The 24,585-nt window shown below is 45.6% G+C and overlaps 1 protein-coding gene across 2 annotated transcripts in view; it reads right to left on the minus strand.

Annotated features, from left to right (window-relative positions):
• The window catches only part of pde9aa (phosphodiesterase 9aa), a 48,268-nt gene that overhangs the window by 11,107 nt on the left and 12,576 nt on the right, over positions 1-24,585 (minus strand). Inside the window, exons 3-11 of one of the 2 annotated variants that reach the window (XM_086147716.1) lie at positions 21,787-21,864; positions 19,828-19,871; positions 17,426-17,480; positions 13,053-13,123; positions 6,861-6,945; positions 5,821-5,881; positions 4,341-4,415; positions 3,854-3,940; positions 3,674-3,778 (exon numbers count right to left, since the gene is read on the minus strand). In XM_086147716.1, coding sequence (XP_086003842.1) covers positions 3,674-3,778; positions 3,854-3,940; positions 4,341-4,415; positions 5,821-5,881; positions 6,861-6,945; positions 13,053-13,123; positions 17,426-17,480; positions 19,828-19,871; positions 21,787-21,864 — 661 coding nt within the window. Of the gene's footprint in view, positions 1-3,673; positions 3,779-3,853; positions 3,941-4,340; positions 4,416-4,500; positions 4,576-5,820; positions 5,882-6,860; positions 6,946-13,052; positions 13,124-17,425; positions 17,481-19,827; positions 19,872-21,786; positions 21,865-24,585 lie in introns of both variants that reach the window. The other variant, XM_086147717.1, reaches the window with a different exon arrangement.

The raw sequence follows: 24,585 nt of genomic DNA on the forward strand, positions 1-24,585 counted from the left end.
GTGAATAATTAAAGCTCCAGTGAATAGAGCCTGACAACAGGGGAAACAACATGAGTCAGACAAAGGAAGACTCTTTTGTTAATTTCCTTAATCATGTTTTTTTCTGGTTTCGTCATCATCTATAATCAATAATCCCAAAATGGTTTCCTCCATCCACCAATCGGATTGATGGATCAACACGTCCTGACCTGTGAGAAGTCGTATTTCCTCACCATCTTAGCAGGAAGTGAGTATCTGTGCAAACTGTGCCTTTATCCTAATAGAATTCATTGCTGTTATCTGCGTTACTTTATTTTTTTTTTTTTTTTTTACACAAGATTATCTATATTTTTTATATTAAATTAGACACATTATTATTAATATTATTATTATCATTTATTATTATTATTGTTGTTGTTAATATTATTATTATTAATATTATTGTATATTCTTTTTTGCATATTTATTAACAACTACCTCGATCAAACTGTCAACTTTCCACTGTGTTAATTAAAATTTACACAGAAAAAAATTAAATTAAAATTTATCTTTTTTTTTTTTTTTTTTAATATAAATTTATTTTTTATATTTGGAAACGTTAAGCGAAAAAGGCGGACTACTGGTCGGGTTGGACGGAGGGGCGCAAAAAATAAAAATCTCCACAATCTTGAATTTCTTTCAGTGAAAATGACAGAAAATCTGTTGTAATTTTCAGCACCTAAACACAATTTAACTCTGTTTGTATATAAATAGGATATATGTAATGGTCTTAAGGCTAATTTATGCTAACTGTGCGTATGTAAACAGGTATGTCCTTTTCAAACGTCACTTCCCATGAGTGCTTTGCATCACCACGGCCTGAAGGGATCACTGGAGGGCAATGTAGAGTTCAGAGTTCACTTCCAAATTTCTGATTCTGCAGTACCAAGCATGGCAGCAGTGGAGAAGCTGGTGATGGTGAACATTCTGTACGTTCATTAGATACACCAGATACAAAATTCATTCATCTCCATGGTTACACCGACACCATGTTGTCTTCTGATGGACTTCCAATGGTACTGTCCTGTTTGCGGAGCTAGGCTACATGTCCACAAGATCCCCAAAAAAGTCTAGAATGACGCAGAAAATGCATGCAGAGGACGGACAGAAGGCTACCTTCGTATACTTATGGAACTCCCGGTACTACGCCACGGCAAATCAACCTCCTCTTCTCTCACACCTTCACATCCTCTCTTGCTCTATCCATAAATCTTCTCTTTGGTCTTCCTCTAGAGCACGGGTGTCAAACTGGAACTTCTTGTCGTGAACACATTCTGTTACCATCGTAGTTCGGCTTTTACCGTATTTTTCCGGACTATAAGTCGCGGTTCTTTTCATAGTTTGGTGGGGGGTGCGACTTATACTCAGGAGCGACTTATGTGTAAAATTGTTAACACATTATTACCGGTACCGGTATATCATTTCACATGTTATTTTCACATTGAACCGCAAGAGGGCGCTATAGGCCTGTGATAATAATTTCAACATTAGCGAAGAACTTAACAAAAGCTGATTACAAGCTGCGAGTAGTAAAATATGCGGCCGAAAACAGTAATCGAGCTGCAGAGAGAAAGTTTGGAGTTAGCCAGAAGCTTGTAAGAGACTGGCGAAAAGCGGAGGTAACTAACTGAAATGAAGACAACAAAAAAGGCTAATCGCGGGCTAAAAGCCAGGTGGCCACAGCTAGAGGAACGAATGCGCCGTGCAACTTTGGTGGAAGTTATCGAATAGATGAAAAAAGCATGGGCTTCGGTGACGACCGAAACCGTTCTGGCAGGATTCGGAAAGGCTGGAATAGTTGGAACCGGAAGTGACGAAGAGTCTGACGGAAGTGACGTAGAAGAGGAAGCGCCGCATCTTCTACCTCCGGAGTTAGCCGAGTTGATGAGAAGTGACACCGAGGATGAAGATTTCATGGGATTTTAGTTACTTGGAGTGACACGGATGGTTTGGGTAAACTTCTTATCGTGTTATTTATGCTAGAGTTATCGGAATAACTGTTAGTATGTTATGTTAACATACTACGCACTTTCTCAGTTGTGTCATGAAATGTAAGCATACCGTTCAGCCTGTTGTTGCCTCTATTCTATTTTTATTTTAAATTGTTCATCATTAAAATTTTAAATGACATGTCTGTTCTTGTTGTTGTATTTTATTAAATAAATCCCCCCCCCCCAAAAAAAATGCGACTTATACTCCAGTGCGACTTATGTATGTTTTTTTTCGTTCTTTATTATGCATTTTTGGCCGGTGCGACGTATAATCCGGAGCGACGTATAGTCCGAAAAATACGGTAATTCTTGGACAATTTGTTGTTTTTCCGGGAGTCTATCTTTGGCATACTTAGCTCCGTGTTTGGTGTCAAACTGCCGATGTAGATTGTACTCTTTGACACCTGCCTCATGATACGAAAGACATACCGTTTTTTTTGAAGTACAAACACGTATTGGCCTTCCCATCTTTCTTGAAACAGCCTTCCATCTGCATCAACTTTTCTCTTCCTGGACATTTAGGGATCATGTCTGTTTCTCAATTCCACTTGTTGAAAATGCAGATACTCTGCAGTTTAATAGCGGGATGCCGTCACTTGGCGGGTAACGTGATCGGCATGAATTTTGGGAAATGTAGTTTACGTTCAATGCCCGCATTTGACATTTATTTTGAGACAATCAGACCTTTTAAGATGTTCTTGCAGGCCACATAAAATGAATGGCAGGCTACATTTGGACCACAGTTGACATGTGCGCTAGACCAACTCCATCATCCTAACAATATATTCACTATCCCTCCACTGTACATGACCCAAACATCTCAGCCTGGGTTCTCTGATCTTCTCTCCAAAACATCTAAAATGTTGGACTCATTCCTGATCCTATCAGTTCTTGTAACTCCCAAAGAGAACCTCAACATCTTCATGTCTGCTACTTCCAGCTGCTGTTTTACCTTCAATGCCACGTTCCCCAAAGCATACAACATCAGTGGTGTCACCACTGACTTGTACACCTTTCCTTTCATGGGCTGATACTCATTTACCACGGGTTTACCATGACACTTTTCTCCTCCTGTTCCAACCTGCTTGTACTTTTTTTTTTCTTCACCGTGGATTTAACGTCAAGCATAAATGAACCTTTAGAGGGCGCATCAACTTTTGCGGCTTTGCCTGTTCTGGTTTTTCAAGAAAATCGAAGGTCTTGGTAGACAAAGCTCTGGGAGTTGCATTTCTTTAGCAGCGTCAGGTATCCTATTAGCATATCAACCAGCAGGGCTAATGTTAGGATAGTGATCTGGAGCCTGGTCTGTAGTGGATCCCATCCCAGAGCAAAAGGACTTAGTTCCCATGGCAAACGGACCGTCCGTACCCTGCTGCGGTGACTCACCGATCAGCTAAATATCAGCCATCCAGGTCCTTTTTTTGGGTGACCAATTTAACCGAAAATACAACCCCGAACTAGCGGTGCGCCAAGAGGCCCAAAAGTCCAATTGGTAGGCTTACATCAATTCTGTACATACAAGGTTTTATTATCCTTGCCCATCTATACTCGACCCTTCGAACGCAACCGACATGCAAAGGAAAACCTGCAACCCTTGCTACTTCCAGAAGCTAGCTGGAACTGAGTCCTACGATCGGACAGCAACGCTGTGTTTCGGTTGGTACCTGAAGGCTGCAGAGGCAGATCATGCTGTACATCATCTGGGTGACACAGAAGCAATGTCGAAAGTTGTGGAAGGGGTTATTCCTGTAGTTGTCGTGAATGCACAGCTGCGGAGAGGAAGCGGGTTTAAAAAGACGCCGTGCCAAAGAGGGCGATGTTGCTCCTGGCGTAAAGCTCCTCACCAGCCATCTTTTGAGCGTGATGGGGTTTATGTTGAAGTCTTTGACCAGACCCAGGTCATGGTACATGTGTTCCAGACAGCTCAGCATCTGTATACACAAAAGGGATGATGATGATTTACTACATCCCTTCATAAACCACCCGGGTCTTTGTTTAACTCGACACCCCCGCTACCACCTTTTTAAAACACGACTATAAAAAATTGTTTAGAGTAACGGCTGGCCAACCGGTGAAAGCTTAAAGTAATTTACGTGTCGTCAGTACAACTGGAAGCGGTTCCACGTCGAAGAAACATAGTTCCTTGAGGCGCGTGAAGGCTGCGCTGATTAACCAGGATATAGCTTTCGGGGAAGAAAGCTACATCCCGCCGTTGGGTTCCCGAAACGGAGTTCGTCTGGCACTTTGAAAGCGGACATTTCTTCGAGGAAAGCAATGACCGGTGGCCGAGACACTGTCGAACGCTTAAGTTACAAGACATACAAGTCTCACCTCATTGGGTTCCCACTGCCAAGCATCAAATGTAGGCAATCTAAGAGCTTCTATTGTCTCCTTAGAAAGATGGTACTACACAAAAACACACACAAACACACACACAACAAGGGGGAGGGGGGGGAGATGGGAGTCGTGGGTGAGTCGGGGTTCATCTTACCTCATTGGCCTCCCACAGCCAGACGTCGAAGGCGGGTTTTTTGAGGGCGTCTATGGTCTGTTGTGACAGCATGTACTGCAGACAACAGAGCTCCCAGTTAACCCAGTCCGCCTCCGCCTGGCTCGGGGGCACCTCATTCACTACCGCCCTCGACCACTAGGGGTCGGGGTGGGGGGTACCGTTAGCCGTTAGCATGTCATTAGCGTTCAAAAACACAACTTACCAGTGCACACGTCAGTGTACATTTCTTTAGATTTACTTTAAGTCCTCATTAGAACAGAAGAAGGTTGTTTAGGTATTCAAAGAGAGCTTGGTGTGCTTATTGTTTTATGTTTAGCGCTGTTTGAATAAGCAAAACACAAACTTAAGCTAATTAAGTCACTGAAAAACACCCTGGAGTTGCTGTTTCTTATTTGAAACTTAAATATACTTGGGGGCTGAGCCGGTCTGCGGCAACAAGAAGGGTAGCTAGCAAGTAGCCGAAGGAGTTAAAAGAGAGCCAAACTCGTTAGCTTGCTAGCCGTTAGCGTAGTTTGCTGCCAGGTAGCGACTACTGGACTTTGTGCAGGGGGGGGGAAGGAAAGTCATGAAAATTTTGAAAAATCATTTAATTGAAATTAAAATAAGCAACAAACAGCCATGAACTGTAGGGCGGCTTAAATCCAGAAAGTGTCACGAGACTGTTCGGGTTTTTAATTATTATCTCAAATTTAGTTAAACAGAAGCAAATCTCATATGACTTCGGGAACCCTTATCTTATCTTACTTCATCTCATCTTATCTCAGGTAGGAAAATCCTGAATTCATCCACAGCTATCAGCTTTTATGCCTTTTCCCCGACTTCTTACGGTGGAGCAATTTGTTTCAACAAAAAAAAACGAGCTTGGGAAATTTCTGAAATGCTAGTTTTGCAACATCAGCTCTTATTTTTTGGGCTATCCGGAAGAAAACCCAAAGTTATCTGGATAAATTTGGAACAAATCCCCGAAGCTGCTTCCTTTGTCTAAAACCATACAGTCTCCTTCTTTGAATATTTGCCAAAGTCATTATTTTGACTTTTTGCCTAAATACAGTCCTTATTCAACATTTTCCCCTTTTTCTGGTGGGGGGAAGACTTGACTTGGGTGCAGATTTTGTGAGAGTTTTGGGGTTTTTTCTACGACGCTACACTGCTGAGTCTCATGGGAAATGTGATTACGTCCGCAGGCTGGGAAAGCTTTGTCTACCACGGCCTGCTGATGAGGAGCTAAAAACTCCTATTTTCACTCCAGTGTTCCAGCGAAAGCCATCCCCGGCATCGGTAGGGGGGTGATTACCTTACCTTGGGGTAGGAGGGGACGTCTCTGCGAGGGGTCAGCTTCTTATTATCTTCTAGGAAGTTGCTAAAGGAAAATAAAAGAAAGGTGAGGCGGTGCAAAACAGCCTTGGGGTTGAGAGTGGGGAAAAAAAAGGCAGATACCGGTAAAAAGACTTAACATTTGACTTTTAATGACCCTACTCGTGGTCCCTGGAGTCTCGGAAAGCAGAACGGGAGCATCCTCTTTGTTAAAGAACCGGCTTCTTTTTGGGAAAGCTTACAGTTAGTGCTAGGCTACCCCTTGTTATGTAGCCATAGGCTTACCCGCTAAGGGACAACCCATGATGCCCATGAACCCTCTCATGCCCGTTCATCAGTGCATGATAGTAACCTTGTACCTTCTCTTGAGGGACGACTCTCTTATTTCAGGAGTTCCCGAGGGGGGGGGACTTCATCTACTACAGCTTAGCATGTAACTGTTAGCGCTACTGTTATCGTTAGCATGGGATCATCTGTGCTTGTCCTTCCTACCCCTCCTCTAACTATCTTTTTCGACCCCGACCGGTCGAGGCAGAAGGCCGCCGGGATCCGTCCGAGGTTCCTGCGCCGGTTCAAGGCAGTTTTCTCGCTTCTGTCGCCAACAGCATGCTCGTCGGGGAACCGCTGGGTTTCTGGGAGTGCGGTCTGGACCTGCTCTGCATGGAAAGTGTCTTCTTGTGATCTGGCGCCGTATAAATAAAATCTGACTTGGCCCTTTGGCGTGTTTGGAGCGGAATATAAACAATTCTAGCAGCGCAGGAATTGCCAGTTTTTCCTGATGACAGCTCACTGATTCAAGCAGAGACTCTGCTAAGTGTTCATTAGGTCCGGAGGGACTAAATAACATATTTGAAGGTAACAGGGAACAGTTGCTATTACAAAACCTTTTTTTCTTCATAAAAGGAATTCAGTAGTTGTTTTAAATCCATCCAGTTTAGCATTTGCAAGGGTTAGCAACTTTGCCGGATTTCTATTTCAGGATTGGGGGCAAAGAAAGTCATTTGGGCCGTGCTGTGCGGAGTCACCTGTTGTTTCTGGACGCCATTTCCTCACGGAGTTTCTTGATGTCGTTGCGACATTTCTCGATCTCCACCACCTTCATCCCCTCCACTGTGGGTGGACAGACAGACAGACGTGGCGATCAGGCTGAAATTGTCACGAATAAAAACACAAAACACAAGCCCAAAGGGGTATGAGCTAGGCAGAGGGTTGTGCCAGGAAGGCCATCTGAAGGAATACCCGTGCCAGAACACCAGAGGGGGGAATAACCTGCAGGGTACTTTTGGAAATTGGGCTACTGCTTGTAGAAGAAGGAGAGGAAGGCGGAAAGGGAAAGGGATGGAGTCAGGACTTGGATGGATGGATGCAGTGAAGGAAACCAGGCGGAAAAGTTGCAATGCTAGAACGTTCAGAGCAGGACTGAAGTTGCCATGTCAGGTACTGATGGAAGAGGAATGGAGCAGGAAGTTTCTTGAGTTTGTTCGAAATGTTCTGGGGGTGAAAAGAGCGTCATATGAGTACAAGGCTGAAAATTGAAGGTATGATGCTCAAGGTTATTAGTGGCTGTACCCGACAGGTGGGATGCGAGTTAGAAAGAGACCTGGGAAGCAGAATGTCCCGAGATTTGGGAGATTGGAAATTGGTGCAGACTTCAGTGGACACGTTGGCGCAGGAAACAAAAGGCGATGAAGGAATCACAGGCAGGTTTGGCATCCAGAGGGACAGATAACTGTAGACTTCATGAAATCCTGAAAACGGAAATGGCTGCAGCGAACTCTTTCTTCCAGCAACATAGGGTAGCCTATGAAACCACACAGGTAGACTACATCTTCTACAGAAGATGTAATCGCCAAATGGCAGAATGAGGACTCTGGTGGTGAGGAGGATGAAGGAACCAAGGTAGAGCAGAGAGGTTGGAAAGAGGAAGGGTGTTGTGTAGTTTTCAGCGAGAAAAAGAAGAGAACAGGTGGAGGTATACCCTAGAGAGGAATGAAGATGAGCTGAAACAAGAAGGTGAAGGACTTTGCATACCGGGGGTCAAGAGTCCAGAGCAATGGAGAGTGTGAAGAAGAGGTGAAGAAATGTGCTGGAACGGGTGGAGAAAAGTGTCAAAAGTGGCAAAAGAAGGCGACAGCAGCCATGTTGTCTGGTTTGGAGACACTGAGGAGAAGACAGGAGGCAGAGCTGAAGATAGGGAGGTATCTCTTTGGGAGTTAGCAAGATGGATAGGATCGGGAGCATGGAAGATCCGGGTAGAAGGGTGCTCAGGTTGGAGGACACCTCGCTGAAGAAGAAGAAGAAGGTTGGGTGGGTGGAGGCAGTTGAACCCTGAAGGAGGGCTCTTCGCAAAGGAAAAGAGGCCACAAAGAAAACCATGACCCACAATACAAGTTGAGACAACATGATAGTAATAACAATCACCTCGACCCGGTGGCTCCGGACTTTTATGTTTCCACAAACAGCAGATACGTACAATCTAAAGTCGGATTCGATGCAATAAAATCCGGATAAGGGCCATTAATAAAACAGGACACATTGCAAAGGGCACCTAGCTGCTAACATTAGCTTGACTTCAAAAAAGGGAAACAAGCTGATGTTACGAAGCTCCTGGAGGGGGTGAGTCATTCATGACTGCGTAAAACCAACCAAACACCAGGGCTTTGCTTGATTGTGTTTACACAGTGTCGGATTCAGGCACAAATAAGCGTCGCGACACCCGATCCCCGTCCGCCGGCCCGACATTTCGGGGACCGCTGGCTCTACAGCAACTTCGGGTGGATCGTAGCCGGTTGCCTTTTGGGTGGGCGATCGTTTGTCTTGGTTGGGTTCCCCCCCCCCCCCTGGTTCCACGGCAGCCAGGTCGCACTTTTGTTTTTTTTTGCGGTCGGTCTGACTGGGAGGGAAATGTCGCGGAAACGTACGAAAAACGGCTATACCTCCCCCCGCGCCGGGCTGCGGTCGTGTAGGGCGGTTACGTAACAGGGGAGGATTGTGCCTCCGTAAGGGGTGAAATCAGGAAAATCTCTCTCGAACCCCCCCTGAGAGGAACGACTAACCATCCTCCCGTCCCCCTCCTCTCGCTTTTCATCAATCCACCTCTCCACGCCGACACGGAGGAGGTCAGCTCCAACAGCACTCCAGCTCACATTAGAAAAAAGGTGGCCATAGCGACCAACGAGATGAGAGGAGGGATATCTGTGTGGGTGCCACGCTGTTGCTGTAGCGACCAGGTATCCAGGCAATCGGGCGAGCTAGTGTGAATTGACTTCGCATCGGAGCTGAGACGACGACGGCGCCGTGAGTCAGGGAAACGGCAGCGATGTCTTCTCAGGGTCGGGAGGGGGACGGGACGACTCCTGTGAACGTCCTCATGCGGGAAAACGAGGAACCGGAGTCTTTGCAAATAATATTTTACAGGAATGCGTCGGAGTCGAGCTCGAAATCCGAACCGTTTCGAGTAATCCATCTCAACGGAGGGTCGCCCCCGAAAATACCCGAATGAGTCGCCGACTTGCTAGGCCAAGAGGGTTCGGGTTCTGCGCTTCTAACATGAGACAATCGGACCAGTATTACCGATTTTTCTCTGTCCGAGGGTTCATTCATGCTCGTAGGAAAACACTGTCGTCCGTTTCAAACGTTTCCACCGCCGTGTTTGTGGTTGTCCAAAATGGACCTTGGGAGGTGAACCCTGCACTGCCCCCTAGTGGACATACGGTACGGAACTTGGGAGGTGAACCCTGCACCTCCCCCCTAGTGGACATACTGTATGGAACTTGGGAGGTGAACCCTGCACTGCCCCTTGTGGACATACGGTACGGAACTTGGGAGGTGAACCCTGCACCGCCCCCCTAGTGGACATACTGTATGGAACTTGGGAGGTGAACCCTGCACTGCCCCTTGTGGACATACGGTACGGAACTTGGGAGGTGAACCCTGCACCGCCCCCCTAGTGGACATACTGTATGGAACTTGGGAGGTGAACCCTGCACTGCCCCTTGTGGACATACGGTACGGAACTTGGGAGGTGAACCCTGCACCTCCCCCCTAGTGGACATACTGTATGGAACTTGGGAGGTGAACCCTGCACTGCCCCTTGTGGACATACGGTACGGAACTTGGGAGGTGAACCCTGCACTCCCCCTAGTGGACGTACTGTACTGCATGCATGGGAAGTACGCGGTTGTGACCTTCGACGACGTTCAAGACGGACATACCCATTTATCCAGCTTCTTGGGACAAGAGCAAGACCAAGGAGAAGAGGTGGACAGAAGAGAACATGAAGTTAGCTGGTGTAAGAGGAGAGTACACAGAGAACAAGGTAGCCCCCTGATGGGAGCAGCCCAAAAAAGAAGAGGACAAACGCTGGCCGTGAACTCTGCCACCTTCTCTGCGCAGAGCAGCTCTCCGAAACCCACCTAAACTACACAAACTACATCAACTCGTGGGAAAGTGTTCTCGTCAAAGGTCGTCATTAGTCCAAGTATGCGTTGGAGAAGCGATAACGGCAGGCCTTCGGTGAACTTGTGTCCCTTCACTGTTTATGATGGGGATGCGATTAGATTAGTCCAAGCTGCAAAGGTAATGCGGACCGCTAATACCACCGTCACAAGCCGACCCTCCAGAGAACAACTAGAACCTGCTGAATACGGAGTGCTTTTTTTTTTTGAGGTTCCTTCAAACTGCCACGGTTCGGGGTTCCCCTCAGCTGACATGCATTTAAATTTATTAAATGCATGGCGGAAGTGGCTGCGTCTGGGGCCGTAGTTTTTATCTATTTATGACTTTGGAGCGCTGCAAAGACGGGGCAATTCTCAGAAGATAAAGTCAGCTGTTCCGAGTGATTATTAAATGTCTGGCTTTCTCGTAGCGCTTTGCTTGGTTTTCTTTTTATCGCGTGGGTCTCCGCGTTCTTCGTCGTCCAAATCCGATTTGTTAACAAGTGATCCTTTTGTCACCGTTCTTTGCAAAGCTGTGATAAAAAGGTCAGAGAAAGTGTATGTTTAATGTTAAATTTAGAATACAAACAGTGCTTTGGGTCACTTTTCCCACTATTTCGGGATTGACGACCCATCGGATTGAAGCAGGTCACCTAAAAAAAGGACTGGACAGCTGCTCTTGAGCAGATTATCGAGTTCCACTGGACGGTAACTGGTTACCATGCTAATGAAATACCTGATGATGGTCAAAATGCAAGTTCCTGCGGCTTTTGCCTAAAAAGGCCTTTGCTTTTCCTGAAACTTGGATGTTTCCGGAAACAGATGAAGGTACTAAATATCACGTGCTGTCTAAAGGCTTATTACTGCTCAACGCTGAATAGGCATACCTACGCACCCTTCTGTCCGTTCATTCCCTGCGGAATCCTGTACATTTTTCGGGGAGCTCGGGGATGCGGTATGCTTAAGTGTGACCGGGGAAAGTAGCAAAGAAGTAGAAGAAGACAACATGTCGTCGATATAACCAGGGAGGAGAATTCTCCGTCCACACGCAGTCTACTGCGCTGCCTCTTCTAGGAATGTAGATTATCGACAGCTCCTCCACCGGCGCCATGATTGTTATTGTCCGAAAAGGGGCTCGGAGGTGAACTCAAATGACCCTTAAGGTACACTTCCAGTATGTGGACTGCGACTTTCAAAGTTTCTGCTTTTGGCCCCTTTCTGACATGCAACAGATCCTAATCCCCTTCCTGTGATGCTTTAAGAACAAACCCACCAGTGACTTGACGGGCATAATGGTATTGTTTTTACGCACATTCTGACATGGGATGTGTCCACACGCCTTCACCTGCATGCCCGACATAAAGGTCCAAAGACGATAGGGCCGAATGAGCCTGATTCTGCACTGACTTTCCTGCCACTGCAGTGGCATCTGGTGCAGAGAGGACAGATTATCTCAGTGTAGGACCTTTCTGCTGTTCCTAGAAGCTCTTCAGGAAGTAGTCAATTTCTTCCTGCATTTGGGTAGCATAGTAACCGAAGACCGTGAACCTCAACTCCTAGAACTGGCAGGGTCGTATCACAGATCCACAGATGCTTGTTGATTGGTAGAAATCCTAAGCCACCCCTATTGCCACCTACTTCTGCAAGTGGCATTTTTAAAATCAATTGTGGTCACTGGCCACTTGTACTCTTGCGTCACCACAGAAGTAGTCTCGTAGTGGATCGCTGAAAAGGTCCAAGCACTAGAGGGGTTTCCAGAGGTAACAGAGGCTAAAAAAAAATTGAAAAGTCCGGAGTTGGCTAGCGGCTAACGGGGTTCTTCACACTGGATGGCAGTGCAGGGAAAAGACAAAAACCCGTCAACTCATCTGATAGTTATTATTCAGAACATGCAGAATATGAACTCTGTGGCAGCTTCTGTGTCAACGCCCTCTTTTCCTTCTTCTTCGGTGGTTTGTTTTGGAGTATGGCGCTTAAGGTACATGTTTCGCACCGGTCCCTTACTGCCTGTGGGAATGCAAATTAACGGTACATTAACTGGATCCAAATGAACCTTTGAGCTAATTAGTCCAAGTGGACAAGGTGCCAGACTTGAAATCTCTCCAAAAACTTCCTTAACGGACACAAAGCTAACATTGGCGTCAATCGTCAGGCTACTTTTGTCCTAACCAGAGAACCTTTAACAAGCCTCTGGTCTGTTTTCCACCAGATCCCCAGTGGCTGCCTGGGGGTAAATCTGCTCCTCCTTCCCAGAGGTGTTCATTAGAGACGGCTTGTAATCTGATTACTCTTCTGAGCGAAGGGGGCGATCAGCAGAAGCACACTGCCGCCTGACGCCATAGCAAGGTGGCGCCGACCTGTGGTGACGTAGTAACTGTAGCTATGAACAGATAAGGAAATGCCCCGGTAGCCTACTGGTCAGTGTCGGCTTTTTTCCTTTTACCCACTGAAGCCGAAGGCGGGCGTTAAAAAAAAAAAAAAAAAGCAGGTTATTGGTTGATTGCTTGCTTTTCTGCAAGGAGAAAACTTCGGAGTTGTTCCACTGAAGTAAATAAAGGGATTCTCAAGCTTTAGCTATGCTAATCTTTGGGTCACCTCAGCTGCCGCTTGAACATTTCTGGTGTGGAAACTAATAAGGGGGGGAAAAAAAGCAACTCCACAATCTAATTTCCATTGGGTGAGTTTGAAATCCCCGGGCCTAAGCTAGCATTGTCGCGAGCGTACAATGACAACCGGCGCCGTAAAGGCGCATACCTGACAGGTTGGACGATTTGAACTTACGCTCCACTCGCTTCTCTAGCATGGCCAGACGGTTGGTGACCTCTGTCTTCAGCTCGTTGATCTTGAACGCCCTGCGGAGTCACAGAAATGCAAAGCCGTGAGCTAAAAATCACACAGACAATAACGGGACGGAGTGTCTATCCAACGGGAAGGTGTACAAGTCAGTGGTGAGACCAGAGATGCTGTATGGCCAAGAAATTGTTTCAATGACCAAAAGACAACAGACAGAACTAGAGGTTGCAGAGATGAAGATGTTGAGGTTCTCTTTGGGAGTGACCAGGATGGAGAGGATCAGGAACGAGTCTATCAGAGGAACAGCACATGTTAGATGTTTTGGAGAGAAGGTCAGAGAAGCCAGACTGAGATGGTTGGGTCATGGACAGAGGAGGGATAGAGAATATATTGGTAGACGGATGCTGGAATTGGAGCTGCCAGGCAAGAGGTCTTGAGGAAGACCAAAGAGAAGATTTATGGACGTAGTGAGAGAGGACATGAAGGTAGTTGGTGTGAGAGAGGAGGATACAGAGAATAGGGTTAGATGGAGAAAGTGAATTCCCTGAAGTGAAAAGCCCAAAGGAAAAGAAGAATTTGTCACAGGGGTGCAGGACATGTATGACCGAGACAAAGTGATGACTGAGATGGTTGGGACATTAACACTCTGTTCATGTCCAAACCATGGCGAAGAGGATACGAAGGTAGTTGGTGTGAGAGAGGAGGATCCAGAGAATAGGGTTAGATGGAGAAAGTTGGCTCACTGTGGCGACACCTGAAGGGAAAAGCCGAAAGAAGAAGAAGTGTCTATCAGACGGTAAACAGAGGAAGTAGAGGAGGGGCTGAAATCCACCGTTGTACCTTTCATTTAAAGCCAGCCTTTTCAAAAGAAGAGAATTTCAGTACAAAGCAGCCAATCTAGGGCGTCTAAAACACGCACACATCCCACGGTTAGTTAGAAACAATGGATGTGTGCGAGTCGGGGGGGTGAGATTGTCTCTGTGGTCGAGTGTGTGGTTGGCGATGAAGATTTAAGGGGCTGTTTTGTTTGAATGTGCGTCAGCAGAGGCTGCGGTCACAGCGTGGCGACACCAGTCTGGGGAAAGTCGGCTAGCGGAGCCTTCACGTCTGACCCTGGACTCAGATCTCTCCAGTAAAGGCTTCTCCGCACCGGCTCCAGAAGAATTTAAGAACCTTCTCCTCGCCTATGAAGCCCTGAACGGATGGATACCATTGTATGTCAAGCAACTCTTAGAAACCGATCGCCCGCTAAGATGTCTGCGCTCTCTGGACGCAGGGTTACTCCTGGTCCCTGGAGTCTCCAAAAGCAAACTGGGAGCCACAGAGTTCGGTTGCCAAGTTTCTCTTCAATGGAACCATCTTCCGATCTCCATCCGGTGGACGGAAGTCCTCCCTCTCTTCCTTTAACGACAGGCTTAAAACCTTCCTTTTTTTGAGAGAGCTTACAGTTAGCTCTCAGCTAGCCCCTTGCGTTGCCCCCGTAAGCTTACTCTGCCGAGGGATACCCCATGATGCACCTCTCCACTCTTGTACCTCCATCAAATCTCAAGTACCATCATACCCTCTCCCCCAACCAAGGCCCTCTCATTTTGAAGGTTCCCAGGGGGCGTGGCCTAATCTACCGCAGTCCTGCCAAGCTAGAAATGTATCATTTCAGTTACTAGCATGTATCCGTTAGCGCTGGGTACTCATAGAAAGAGATCATTTGGCCTTCTTGCAGACGGCCGTCCACATTGAGCTGCCCGAGCTTTTTGGGCAGTATGCTTGCCTCTGGAGGGCTCTTGTGTTTCTGCAGATCATCTTCAGTAGTGGTGGTGCAGACCTGTGTCACCAGGCAACTGTGTTTGTTGATTTGGTGTCGGGTAAATATAATCTGACTTGACCTCGCCGGTTGGATGTTTGATCCAGAAAGACTCCCACAGAAACTCGTCCCGAAGCATCGGAGGAGCGTCTTCCATATAAGGCAGCTCGAACAAACGCTCCCCCGGACCATAAAAACCTCGTTGTGGATTATAAAATGTGGAATTTGTGAAAGCGAGGCCTTACGACTTGTAAAACCACGATGATTTAAACACGGGCCGTAAAGAGCGACGCTGTTTTTGTTCCGTCTTCAAAACAAATTAGCGAGTCGTGGAGTTTAGTCCACTTTTGGATACGTTCTTGCGTCTCCAGCCGCCTCCGAAGACCTCGTCATTTCAGAGGCTTCATCCGGCTTCTCATCCGCAGTTGTCCAAACCCTGCGCCTCACCAACACATCCGCTTCCAGCTGAGTTCAGGCCTGATCTCTACGGTATGCTTAGCGGATTTTGGCGCCCACTCTTTTAGCCAAAGGCGCTCAGGGAAGGGAATGATTTCTGGTTTGGCTGCGTAAGTTGCATGAACCCACCTTCGCGGGCACCCGAGCCGGGTCGTCCTTGCGCTGTTTTAACAGCATCTCGGCATGGAAAATCTCAAGGGTGCTACAAGTTGTTTGTTTTGCTTCTCTTGACTTGGAAAACTACAGGCCCGGTGGCAGGGAGGGGACCAATAAACGCCATCCCCGGGGGTTTATTGTCTCTCCCGACTCTGAAATGGGACCATAATTTACAAATGGAACATCCTGCTGCATTGAGGAGCACCTCAAAGCAGATACCGGGGGTCATAAACCCAATTTTAATGACTCCGTAAATCAATTTAGTCATTTTCCAAACACCTCCGGGATGTACAGCTTGTCTTCGGAGAAGGAATCGGGCGGGTTCATTACTTCATGGCAAAATGAGTCAAAGTGGAGCGCCGTAAATATCTAATCAGTGGTGACAATTAATTATTAGGTGAAATCTTATCAATGTCTCCTATCAGTCCCCGGAGCCGGGGTGATCGATTACACAATTTCACATCCTATCTGTGCTATTGATTATCCAACAGCTGCGTCGCAACGGCACAATCGCCGTGTTATGTCTGCGCAGTATCTGCAGTCCGCTGGACTCGGATTTTTATATCTTAACCGGGCCGAACGATTTTCTCCGTCTTTCCCGGAGCTGAGGGTGACATTCGTGTAAAACACAGTTGCTAGCGTGCTAATTTGTAGCAGCTTGTTTTCGGCTAAGACCCCGATGCTAACACGCTACAGAAAAAAAAAACGGAGGAAGTGCGACATTATGCAGACGATGCTCTGATTAACCCGCAATTAAATGGAAATGCTATTAATTTGTTTTATTTCTAAAGAAAATTGTAAATAAATACTGAGTGAATAATAATAATACTAATAAAAGTGCATGATAAAACAGAAAGCAAAGAAATGATACCTCATAGTTTCATGTTTACTATCTAATGTAACAGTGCACTTTACTGTTAATTTGTACTCTATTATTATTATTATTATTATTATTAGTATATTTTTATTAATTTCATGTCACTGTGAGGACCGTCTTCGCTTCTGTATGTCCAACACCCGGGGAGAAATTGACAATAAAGCTAACTGACTTTTTCATTTCATGCTCTAGAAGTTAGCTTAGCGTACATGCTACACTTGATTGCTAAATGCAAACTTTGCTACACTTTACAAGCAGGGGTCACAGAATTGAAACAATATTTTGGGGCCCCCTGCCTGAAATCAAATTTTTGTGTTAGCGTAGCTCGCGAGTTTTATACACTGGGTTTCAAAAAAAAAAAAAAAAAATGGGCAAGGAAAACATGAAAAAGTAACTTAGCAATGTATTTTTTGCTTCAAAATTTGAAAAACAAAATAATATTTTGCGAAAAAAAAACATCTCGTGACGTTGTTAAATTTATCTTTTCTTATTTCTATAAAAACCATAAAAACAGATAGCAGAAATACCCCCAGCAAAATTAAAAAGATTGATTCAAAAACCAGAGTAGCCTTGTAAACATCACACCTCCATTTATAAATGCTACCAATCAATTTTCTTTTAAATTCTAGCGGCAAATTTTCCCACTGTGACAAGATTTTCTGTTTTAATTCAGAAATATTTTTAAGGTGACATTTTTCTAATTTAACATTTTTTTTTTTTTTTAATTTTTAATATTAATTTGTCACATATTTTTTAGAGGAATATTTCAATGACATATAAAGATTTTTATTATTTACCTGTTTACCTCCTTTACGCTAAAACAAAGGAAAAATTTGGACTTAGTGTTACTTCTAAGTAATGACTTTACTGGTTACCTCGCATTCAAATTAGGCAGCCAAATTTTTAAAACCGTCTGCAACCGGCTTTGAATGACGATATCCCGTCCCTTGACGGGAAGCGTCAAACGCCAAAACAAAAAGGTTTGCAAGCTGATGCACTCGTAAGCAAATAAAGAGCAAAAACACCCCCCCCCAAAAAAAAAAAAAAAACATACAAGTCACGCTTCCTTACCTGGAGAACTGCTCCGCCACTTGCGTCAGGACATTCTGGAACAGCTCCTCTTTATCTGCAGGGGGAAAAAAAAAAACAAGTGCAAAGTCGGGTTAAGTCGCGCCCGGCGGCGACTCGCGCTCGCGGCGCAAACACTCACACAGGCACGGCGACATGGGGTGCGAGTTGAAGTGAGGTTGGAAACGGGACGTCTTCGCCTGCGGCCTCGACATCTGAGCGATCTGACGCGTTTTGGCGCGGCGTTGTTTTTTTTGCGACCCTTCCTCGCGCACGCATGGCAACACCGACGAGCGACGTTTGCCATTGGCCGGAAGCGCCAGTGTCGTGGGCAAAGTTCGCCGGCGGCGGCCAATCGACGGCGCGGGGGGGGGGGGGGGGATTGTAAAAAGAGGAGGAGATGGGCAAAAAAAAAAAAAAAGAAGAAGGAATGGTAGCGGTTGTACATTGTGTCAGTGACATTCCATCTTTCACACAGGGGTCAGAGGTCGGCGCAGGCTAAAAACAGCGTTGTTAAGAAATTCCTCTCTGTGATTAATTAAACTAGCTCACACACACACACACACACACACGTACCAATAAACAAGCGCTGGCGCTCAAGACTGCAGCGCCCGAATGCAAAGTCGCTAAAAAATGTTAGCGGTGCGCATCTAAACAGGATGTGACATCACGGCGTGCAGGGGGCGAATGCTTTCTGGTTGGCTGGACGGCGGCGCCGTCACAAAACGGCATGAAGAAATTAACCAAGAGGTGCAAGAAACGCCTGCAGGGTTTACCGGGATTTTGACCTTTGACCTTTAGCAAAAGGGGAGTCCGTCCGATCGCCCGAGCTTCCCGTGAGGTCACCCTGACCTTGACCTCCGCCGAGGTGTCACAGGTTCGTCCCTGGACTCCGGACCCACGGCGACGGCGTTCGCGAATCAAGCCGGCGGCGATAAAACATTGTTTTCCGCGAGGTTTCATATTCAGGAGTCGCGTCCTGCAGCGGCGACACCATAAACCCACCAGCGCTGTTCACTTTGGGAAAGGAGGAAGCGCGTTCCCCTTGCCGGGAAACCAAAGCGTGGAGGAAAGCAATTTTATAACAACGTCCCGGATATAGGTTTAGTCGCCGTAATGTTACATGGGAAAAGGTTCGCGCTTCTTCCTCCTATTTTTCGCACTATAAGGTGCAATTAAAATCCACTGGTACTCTAACATCTGTCAAATTGTTTTAGTGCGACTTTGGTAAGCGACCAAATATGGGTTGCGACGTCAGACAACGTTAGATAACTAATTACGTAGTGCTGGAATACAACATTGTTCCAGGTGTGCACTGTCGCTAGCAACCAATCAGAGAACGGTACATAGCACGCTTCCCTCCGCCACTTTTTGTCATAGTGGAGTTACTGTGCTCAACACAATATTACTGAGGAGTTCAAACTAGAGCAGCAGGGAAAGAATTCTGGCTTTATATACGGTATGCTTTATCATGCGCCTTATAATGCAGTGCGCCTTATAGTCCGCAAAATACGGTATGTCGTGTGAATGAGAGGGTGAATTGTGGTATGTCTCTATATGTGGCCCTGTGATTGGTCCAGGGCTAACCCCGCCTCTCGCCCAATGACAGCCCGGTTAGGCTACATCGATAATGAAAGAATTAATGAATGTTGTATCATCACACGGGCAAATGCGGGAAATGGAAAAACAAGACTCCAGCGGTCCTGAGATCAACTCGGCTGGAACGGCTTGTCCTGATTGGAGGAGACCAGGGGGAGGAAGTGACATCATCACACTGACGCAGTTGGCGCTCCCTCCCCCCCCCCCCCCCCTCGGAAAAACAACAGGCAAACCGATAAATGACCGAACCGTAAACTTTCACGTGTCCCAGTTTGGAGGGTTTGTCTTTCTGTAGACGGATCCCGGAGTTTTCCGCAGGGGAAAAACAAAAAACAATGGACTACGTTGAGCAACGCAAGTATGCGGAGATGATTGTGGGTGGAAAATTCTGTTATGAACGAATCCACTCTGCAGAGTCGCTAAAGAAGGGGAAGGCGTGGAGAGTCACATGTTGTGATGGCGGAGAGATGATTCATGGGAGCAGACAAAACTTATTATATTGTTTGCATTTTTTTTTTTCTTTTCTGTTTTGCAGCATCTCAAGCGTCCTGCTGCCGGCCGCGCCGGGAACCACTGAGTCACGAATCCGCTCAATTACCGCGTTTCTGGGGGAGGAGCTTCACACAGGAGGTACAAACCCATCAAAGTGAACGATCGTCCCTAAAGACACTCGTACTAAATCTATGGGTTGAACGTTAAATGACCTCAAATTCAATTCAGATTTTCGGGGAGGTGTGTGTGTGTGTGTGTGTGTGACAGTGAGTCTTACCGTGTGTGTGTGTGTGTGTGTGTGTGTGTGGACTCACCAGCGAGCTGTCCTCCGGTCAAAGGCACCACTCGGTACGGCGACCTTCAACACAACAACACATAAACATTAGTTAGTAAAACTGTTTGGAATGGGAAGGGTGAGGTCACACACACACACACACACACACACACAGACACACACACACACACACACTGTTTACACAGATTACCTCCAATCAGATGATGTTTGTCAAATAAAAGGTTTCAGATTCCAGCCTCAGATAAGAATGAAGACACACACACACTTTCACACACGTGTGTGTGTGTATTGATGCATAACATTGTGTGTGTGTGTGCGGTTTCGGCGTTGTGTAATGACTACTTGGTTATTCTTTACTCTTTTAGGACTCTGCTCACTTGTTTGTGTTAATTTTGGGTGGGAGAGGACGTTTGCTTTGCGCCCGTGAAACAGCGCCAATCCGTGGGGAATCGTTTGTAAATAAATACATAAATCGGGATTTACTTGTCGGAAATATGTATAAAATTATAAATCAACCTCAATGAGCCAAGTAATGGGTGTCACGCTTATATTAATATCATACAAACTTGAAAAAAAAACAAAACAAATTCCAATAGAGTAGATAAATAAATCCGAAAACAGAAGCCGACCGTTCAAAGTGTCTGTTCGAGACAGGATGAAAAACTTCCTGCTCAGGACAAAAACACCTCAGATGCAGCCAAACCTTGAAAAAATATCACTTCACAAATAATAAAAAAGAAATTTTACTTTTCCGTGGAAAAAAAAGGTTCCTCGAGGAACCAGGTGGAACCCGGTTCCCGACGGCAACATTTGTCTGAACATTTGTTTGGATGGATTTTTTCCTCCCAGGTTCCCTGGAGGTTCCCCAGCTGGCTAGCTTGTAGCTTGCTAGCTTGTAGCTAGCTAGCGTGCGGTTCATTTGCGCCATGAAGAACTGTTAGATCAGCTAAGAAAACATAGTAGGATAATCAATTTTAATGATAGCTAATGATGCTAATGCTAGTCAGGTCAGGAGGCCTCAACATGGGGATTATTAATGATCATCCAGCAGCTGATAATGCTAATGCTAACATGTCTGTTTAAAGCGGTCTAGTCCATCCGACACTAACTGCTCTGTCACTTGAATTTATTTATCTTTTTACTTATACAACTTTGTCATTTTTCTTGTTTTTATTTTTATATTGTTTACGGTGTTGGGTCAGGGGCTATAGATAATGTATTTTTATTATTAGCGCCATTATTATTACCATTAATATCAATGCTAACTATGCTAATCCACCAGCATAATGATTCTAATCAACTTTGTCATTTTTCTTGTTTTTATTGTTTACGGTGTTGGGTAAGGGGCCATAGATAATGTATTGTTTTAATTAGCATCATTATTATTACCATTATTATCAATGCTAACTATGCTAATCCACCAGCATAATGATGCTAATCAACTTTGAAGGCCTCGACAAGGAGAGCATTGATGATCATCCAGCAGCTAATGATGATTGAGCTAACAATGCTATTCTAACAGCTATTGATGCTAATCAGCATCAAACAGCTTGAACAAGGGGATCATTAATGATTAGCCAGCAGCTAATGATACTCATGCTAACACTAATAATGATAATAAACATGAGCCAATGATGCTAATCAGATCGGAAAGACCTCAACAATGGGATAGTAATTGACCGGCAAGAAGCTAATGATGCTAATGCAAATGTTCAAAGGCCAGGCTGCCTGCACGTGCTAGCGCCAACCTCAGCGGGTCAATGAATAACTAGCGACTGATCAACTAGATATTGATTTTGGCCTTTATGAATTTTCGAACCTCGAACGTCCCTGTGTTCCAGGAACTCCCATCAGGACGGAGAGCAGAAACAAGCTTCCAGAGAGTAGCCTAGCTTATCACGGAGGGAGCTAAGGGGGGTCAGAGGTCAAACCCGCCATTCCTCGCCCACCCATCCTCCATTCATCCCCCCCTCGGTACCTCTCGGTGTTGTGCGGCATGGTGGGGTCGATGGACACCATGGCTCCAGAAGAGTCCAGCAAGGACAGATTGGTGTTCCTGGAAGAAGACGAAATAAACAAAACTGATTTTGCGGATTCCTTTGGAGGCGTGGCTTGCAGCATCTCGCCAGGCGTCCGCCATTTTTATTTCTTCCAAGAACATTTAAGCTATCATTGTATCACGTCAGGTATAAGAATAAGAATAAAAAATAAGAATAAGAATAATTGTTGTGCCAGAGTTTCAAGTAAAACATAACAATAATAGATAATAGTAGGAAGGAGGGAGAATAAGAAATACGAATAAAATATAAAGTGTCAAAGTTATAAAGCTATAAAGTGTTTTAAGGTCTTAAAAAGTACAAAAAGTAAAAAGATTTGAATATTCCCTTCGGCTGAAGGAAGAGGAATTAGCATGCCATATTAGCACGCCGTATTAGCATGCTAGCATCCCTTTTCTACCCCAAGTGGTCGAGGTCGAAGGTCGCCAACGTCAAGCCAACGAGGTGAACAAATTGAAAATGTATATATTTAAATATTTTTTTGGCATTTTATTTCAATTTTAAAATCATTAATAAGAGCATAAATGTACGGACCGACATTATTTTGTATGTGATCATCCATACGTAATTAAAACAAAAGGAAGAAATATGTTTCTAAATTCAGTATCGATTGAAAATACTGAAAATATTCTGAGAAAATTGTTAAAAAATATAAATAAAAGATAAAAAAGCGGCTCACTTATGAATAAATAATAATAATAACAAATAAAATGCCCAATTATTCGCCCATACATTCACACTTTGATTCACCTCCAACTATTCAGCCTCTCATTCAACCATCACATAGAAATTCAACATGAATCTCTGTGCTTTCATTGGCCGCCCCCGGTGTCCACCTGATCAATGGTCAACCAATCACAGAGCGCCGTTGGACCACCGGACAAACAAGCCCGCTATCGCAGTTTGTCGCTAGCCGGAGGTCGGTTAGCGTCTCCTTGTTCGCCACCTGGTCGTTCGTCTGGATGTTTTCTCTCGACGGCGCCAAACGGCTGCGCCGCCAGATGACGAGCGAAATGTGGAGAAAAATAAGTAAATAAAAACTAAAAATCTGGATTGGAATGGTGTTTACCCAGAGCTTCCCCCGGACATACTCCATGCTGGCTAGCGACAGAGAATGATTGTTTTTCAGGGAGGATTTGATAAAAACCATGGAAACGCCACATGGTGGGAGGCGGGGCTTAAGCCAATCGGCACCAGGACGCCCAAAAAACAATCAATTATTTCCGTTGGATTTATTATCCGAGTCTGAACAATCTTTATTTTAAAAAATGACCGGAATCACCTGGGTACATGTCGGTCACTTGAGCGCCAAAAATGTTAGCTAAAGCTAGCAAAATGAGTAGAAAATAAAAAAAAAAACAGATGTCAAACGAAAAGTTTCTTTTTGAAGGGGAAAGACTACAACTTCCAAGAAAAAGAAAGATTTTAACAGATAATACCTGGAGTCCTACTTGAAATGTGGATTTATCGTATTGATTCTGCAATGATGTGGCAACAAAGCCTTCATTACATTACATTACATGCTATGTTGTTAGCGCAATGTTACACGGAAGCGGATAATAAAGTAGCATACGAGTACCCAGTGGATTCACGTTTATTATATAAACAATCTATGTGGCCCGCGGTGATAGAAAGGTTGGGGACCACTGATTGTAGACTATTCACAGATTGACATTTGGCGGACGCTTTTATCCAAAGCGACTTACAAGAAGTGCAATTCAGTCACCGAAGATTCAGAAGTAGCAGTAATCGGAAGTCAGAAGTGACCACTCCACCAAATAGCCATCTCAGAACCATGTACATATAACTTCTTTTTTGGGGGTCGGGTGCTAAGCACGATTAGTAAGGTAGTGCTTGGTGAAGAGGTATGTTTTCAGCTCACGGCAAAAGATGGGCAGCGACCCCGCTGTTCTGACCTTTTTCGGGAGTTCATTCCACCACTGGGGAGCCGAGACGGAGAAGAGTGACGGGGTGGACGGTCGCCCAGAGGTGGCAGATCGGAGGGGACGGGTAGGGACATGTAGCTTGACCAGAACCCGGAGTTGTACCATTCACCGCCCGGTAAGCAAGCACCGAGGTTTTGAACTTGATGCTGGCGGCTAACGGGAGCCGGTGTAGGGACATAAGAAGGGGAGTTGCGTGGGACAATTTGGGACGGTTGAACACCAGGCGGGCTGTTGCCTTCTGAATAAACTCCAGAGGCCTGATGGTCACCACTAGGGTACCCACAAGGAGGGAGTTGCAGTAGTCCAGACATGGGTGACTAGTGCCTGGATGAGTACCTGCGCTATTCACCCTCTCATTCAAGTGCCATGTGAATAAACTCCAGAGGCCTAAAGGTCACCACTAGGGTACCAACAAGGAGGGAGTTCCAGTAGTCCAGACATGGGTGACTAGTGCCTGGATGAGTATCTGCGCTATTCACCCTCTCATTCAAGTGCCATGTGAATAAACTCCAGAGGCCTAAAGGTCACCACTAGGGTACCGGCATGGAGGGAGTTCCAGTAGTCCAGACATGGGTGACTAGTGCCTGGATGAGTATCTGCGCTATTCACCCTCTCATTCAAGTGCCATGTGAATAAACTCCAGAGGCCTAAAGGTCACCACTAGGGTACCAAGAAGGAGGGAGTTCCAGTAGTCCAGACATGGGTGACTAGTGCCTGGATGAGTATCTGCGCTATTCACCCTCTCATTCAAGTGCCATGTGAATAAACTCCAGA

The sequence above is a fragment of the Fistularia commersonii genome, chromosome 6 (genome assembly GCF_037954325.1).
Source record: "Fistularia commersonii isolate RoL2024-O1a breed Wild chromosome 6, RoL_Fcom_v1.0, whole genome shotgun sequence".
NCBI lineage: Eukaryota > Metazoa > Chordata > Actinopteri > Syngnathiformes > Fistulariidae > Fistularia > Fistularia commersonii.